Genomic DNA, 5,139 nt, shown 5'->3' with positions numbered 1-5,139 from the left:
GAGAAAGTACAGTACAGCACCAGCTGGAGCACGACCAGTTACCGTGTGTGCAGCAGCAGACCCCGGCAGACCTCTGTGGTTCCCGGGCAGCACTCCTCCACCATGGCTTGATGGCAGGTTCAGTGATACTATAGTCTATACCAGCTTTTTTGGATTATTATTTTCTACACTAAACTTCTTCTAACATTTTATTTTAATCCATTGGTGCAGCCTCCCTGGAGACTTTGGTTTTGATCCTCTAGGTCTTGGTAAGTTTAGTCCATAGCACAATAGCCAATTACCTCACAATCACACTAAAAAGGAAGACATTTTTTGGTGTGTATAATTCTTCTGTTGTAGTAATCCTATTTCTACGTTGTATTGGGGTTTTAATCAACAGGATCTGACCCTGAGACCTTGAGATGGAACGTGCAATCAGAGCTTGTGCATTGCAGATGGGCAATGTTGGGGGCTGCTGGAATTTTCATCCCAGAGCTCCTAACAAAGATTGGCATTTTAAACACTCCTTCATGGTACTCAGCTGGAACAGAGGAGTACTTCACTGACACCACAACCCTCTTCATAGTTGAGCTTCTTTTCATCGGCTGGGCAGAAGGGAGAAGATGGGCTGACATCCTCAAACCAGGCTGTGTAAACACCGACCCCATCTTCCCTGACAACAAGCTCACCGGGACTGATGTTGGGTACCCAGGTGGCCTGTGGTTTGATCCTCTTGGCTGGGGAAGTGGTTCTCCAGAGAAGATCAAGGAGTTAAGAACAAAAGAGATCAAGAATGGTAGACTGGCTATGTTGGCTGTGATGGGTGCATGGTTCCAACACATCTACACTGGTACTGGACCTATTGACAACCTATTTGCCCACCTTGCCGATCCTGGCCATGCTAACATTTTTGCTGTAAGTGCATATGGATCTTTATGTTTCATTATCATAGGTGCTCCATATGCTCACGTTAAAAACTATCATAAAATTAAACTTGTTAGTTAAAATTCTACAGATACAAAATGAAAACCAACAATTCATATATGTTGACTTGCAATCATATGTGTTTTAGTAACACCAAAACGAGAGCAAGATATGTAATTATGTATCTAGTTGCTAGTTTTGTAGGCTTGGACTAACTGTTCTCATTCTCTATTTCAGGCTTTCACCCCCAAGTGAGAAACAACAAGGGAGAACCGCAACAGCATTTAAGATGCTGGAGAAACATTGATGGTCATATCTTTGCCTAATTAGCAGGGAGATGCAAAGATGTCTACTTTTGTGGGGAATGCTTTTATCAGTAGAAATTTGTATTGCCTCTGTTTGTCTTCTATAGATGCTCAAGTGATGTACAAATACCTCTGTGAAGTTAGATGCCATGAATATTTATTCAGTTTAATTGACTATGGTCCAACCTTTTTCTGTGAGAACAAACAAAAGAAATCCTGAAAACTGTTAATCATAACTCAAAAGCCTGAAAATTTAATGTTGCACAAGCCATAGATCAAAGCTAATTGCCCAAAGATCAATCTAGTCATTTGCAATTACCGATGTTTGCTTCTACTCAGTCACCGAAGAGGGTAGCAAAGACTTGTTATATATGAAATTTCATAGCTAGAAAGAAAGAGAAAATTTTATATAATATTAAACCGTATAATTTATAAAAAAAATTTAATTGTGTATTGAAAAATTCAAAAAATGATGTGGTGAAACATATGACAAATAATATGATAAAATATGATATAAAAGACAAACGTGGCGAAATATACGCAAAAGATAAATGTGAAACACGACATAAAAGAATTAATATGCAAATGATGTTATAAAAACATGTGTAAGACAAGAGCAATCGGACGCATGAAGAATGTGAAACAAAGATTGCTAACAAGGTGACTCTAATACCATGTTATAAGAATATAAAACTGTATAGGTTACATAGAAATCTAAATTGTATATTGAGAAATCTAAATTATACATGTTACATAAATAAAGATATATATAGAGGGCTAATCCAAATCTTACCAAGTCTAACCAACTAACTCTATTATAGTATAATACTAATAAGATATTGTAGTGAAACTAAATAATAGTATTATATAATAATTCTAACTAAATAATCTGTATAACTATCTTACCATGCATTATGAATGATGAATTACTTTCATTCTGCTCTCCATCGCCTGCAACGGCTAAATGAGAAATTTCAGGCTGCATGGTTCTTAGATGTATGATAACCTTATTCTGGGTTAACAGTAAGTTGTGTTCCTGCCGAAATGACGTTATTGAAGTTTGATAAATGGTCACGTGGGTCTCCTCCAAATGAAGATACATCGAAATCTTGAATAAGTAATTTGTCTTTAGACGATGATCAGTTAATTGTGATCCTACCAAACCTCGAAGGTGATGCAACTTGTCCATAGAAGAATGGTGGCAGCCTTTTTAGTCATTGCAAAGAACTAGAATAACGATGCTTAACGTGGTGCCGTCGGGAGTGGCAATTGACCAACGTGGTGCATGTGCTAATTCATATGTTGGCAACTCTGACCGACTGACCTAGTCCCCAAGAACTACTGAAGAAACTTGTTACCTGGACTCTGGCTTGACAAGGTCAAAGTCAAGTTCCTGCCCTTTCAACATTACTTTTGGAAACGTTTTCAGGGAACAAATATAACGAAAGAGAAAACAAACTTCTCATTTCTTCTTAATTTATGTATCCTTTAACCATCTAAGTGATTATAGTGTGGGAAATCACTTGGAATCAGCTGTTTGAATTGAGACCAGCTAGTCCGCATTAGATATAAAGCTGGATAGCAAAAGCCAAAGACAAAAGGAGATTGTAATTATGTTGAGATTTCCATTATTTTATTATCTATACCATAGAAAAAGAACAGTTACTCCTTTCTAAAGCAACAAAGTGCACTTTGGGATGCCATATTAAACAATTCAATGTGTGCCGCCCTGCCATTAGAAAATACCAACAAAAGCTTTGCTCATCTGATTGCCGAAATGCCTCTGGATTGTTCAGCCGAAACTCAACAAATTGGGGTGGCTGCACCAGATTTGTTTCTCATCTTTTTACTACATTTTTGTGTTTCTTTCACCCCCCATGGAGGCTACACCAAACGCTACAAGCATCAAATGCATTGAAGTACATCACCTGACGTTAGCTCAGACTCTTAACTGTTTCCAATGCAGTCTTCTCATAACGTCATTAACATTCCCAAAAGAGAAACAATTTCAAATGTTTGTTAGATGCTTTTAAGAGACCAGATTTCTTATATTCCTGGGATTCTTGCCCAATAATGTACATCTTTACAGCTATGAAATCCCCCAATGCATTCACTGGGGGATTCCCCTTTTAAAATGAATTAAGCAACGAAATTACAACATAACAATCTCTTCATTACAAGCAGGGAAAATGTTAAAAGTATTAATAAGAGTCATTAAGAGATTACAACTTACTAACTTCTCCATCTCTCTCTTTTCCACTATTATATGACATAATTAAATTTCAAAAGAAAAAAATATAAAAATACAAGACGGACTTTTGAGGCTGTCATGGTTCATGACAAGCCGAAACTCGGTTTATTAGGAGCTCCGGTTCTTTGGAGGACGTACAGAAATCTGGACAGGAATGGGCCGGCCCGTACCTGACCCACCGCAACTGCTGCACACCCTGCGACCCGACCCGGCGCATGTCCCACAACCGACATCTCCATCGGACCAACGCGAACAAATGCACGTGACACGACCCGTGCCGTTGCAAGTCGGGCATCTCTGAAAGGGGCCGGCCATGGGCTTCTGTTCCATGACCGATTTGACTAACACCGCTCCGGCCAAGACACTCAAGCCGGTCGCAACCTGAGTCAAAACGATCGGACCCATGTCGTTTAAGATGGAATCCGAATCTTTCGCTACGAATGGAGCGGAGAGAAGAAACAGAAAAGGCGGGCAGCCAAGAGAGAGAGAAATATGAGAGAAACGATTGAGATCCTTTTCGGAGCAATTAAAAGGTGTAGTTGATTTTAGTGTTTTTTATTTTTTGGGGTCTGAATATAAATAAAAAAAGTGGCCACGGTATTGTACACGTAGAAGCGTGAGTGTTTGGTGGTGTTGGGGGTGCTGGACCTTGGACTGTAGCCGAGATGCTTTTCTTCTTCCTACATCCTTTCTTGACCCTTGGATGCGGGCGACGTTGCTTATTTCTCTTCTCTTCTTTTGTGTTGATAATTTCATTAAGTCCCCAGACTCTTATGAAAGAGTAATTGTTTCTTTTTGCAGCGTGGGGGGTTTTTTCTTTTGGTCGCAATTTGTTGTTTGCACGTGTTGTCCTACACTGGATAAGGACCCCCGGCCTACGTCTCTCCATATTCATTTTTACTGGAAACAAAAAAAATATATATATTTCAGTTCATTCTTTTTTAGAGGTGCTTAATATAATTATTTTAACATTTCTTTTTAGAAGGTAGGAGTACAATTCTAGTATAATTAATATTTTTTATTATTCTTTTACATCTAAATATTTAATTTATTGATTGTTGTATAATTTTAATTAAAATGTGTCTCAAATATAAATCACTAACAATATATAATTTCTATACGTTACCAGTTCAACAAATTGTACCATCTTATCAATAAAGTAAAATAAAAAATTTTTAAATTTAAAATTAAATATTAAAAAGTTTATAATAATTAATTAAATAAAAAATAAAAAATTTTCACTATTTTATTTCTCTTCATCCTTCTTTTTCTTGTTTTCTTTTCTTAATCTTTCTCCAACCATAACATTATCTTCTTCTTCCATTAAAATTAAGTTTTACAAAATTTGATAACATAAAAAGTAATTTTTATATATTTTTTTTATTTTCTTAAAATTAAGATTGAACATCGATTGCAACCAAGCAATCAACAATAGCTGTTAATTATTTTAACCGACGGTTGCAATTGACAGTTGCAACAGCAACCGTTGGTGTGCCTATAAGTTCTATCGTCGAGGGACTCCCTTTCCTCCGAATTGATTGATAAACAACAAGCATTTTTTTTTAATTTTGAAGGTAAAGACTATCCTACCCTTCATTAACCCCCTTAAACCAGCGACCAAGTTTCCCCTTCCGGTCCCCCTCAACCGAAACCCCAAATTTTCACTTTTCCTCTCCTACT

The 5,139-nt window shown here is 37.2% G+C and overlaps 2 protein-coding genes across 2 annotated transcripts in view; one reads left to right on the top strand and one right to left on the bottom strand.

The window, feature by feature from the left end:
• The window catches only part of LHCA2 (photosystem I light harvesting complex protein), a 1,918-nt gene extending 540 nt beyond the window's left edge, over positions 1 to 1,378 (top strand). Inside the window, exons 2-5 of the mRNA XM_021428138.2 lie at positions 1 to 117; positions 211 to 248; positions 380 to 894; positions 1,141 to 1,378. The exon at positions 1 to 117 is cut by the window's left edge and continues 91 nt beyond it. Coding sequence (XP_021283813.2) covers positions 442 to 894; positions 1,141 to 1,158 — 471 coding nt within the window. The 5' untranslated portion in view covers positions 1 to 117; positions 211 to 248; positions 380 to 441 and the 3' untranslated portion in view covers positions 1,159 to 1,378. The remainder of the gene's footprint in view (positions 118 to 210; positions 249 to 379; positions 895 to 1,140) is intronic.
• Positions 1,379 to 3,360: 1,982 nt separating this feature from the next.
• On the bottom strand, positions 3,361 to 4,163 carry LOC110420016 (chaperone protein dnaJ-like protein). The gene has a single exon (XM_021433166.2). The coding sequence runs from the start codon at positions 3,862 to 3,864 to the stop codon at positions 3,568 to 3,570; it is 297 nt and encodes a 98-aa protein (XP_021288841.1). The 5' UTR covers positions 3,865 to 4,163; the 3' UTR covers positions 3,361 to 3,567.
• Positions 4,164 to 5,139: the final 976 nt, after the last annotated feature.

The sequence above is a fragment of the Theobroma umbraticum genome, unplaced genomic scaffold, assembly GCF_002168275.2.
Source record: "Theobroma umbraticum cultivar Fairchild unplaced genomic scaffold, ASM216827v3 scaffold_30.0, whole genome shotgun sequence".
Classification (NCBI taxonomy): Eukaryota; Viridiplantae; Streptophyta; class Magnoliopsida; order Malvales; family Malvaceae; genus Theobroma; species Theobroma umbraticum.
This window is presented reverse-complemented; position numbering and strand designations above follow the sequence as displayed.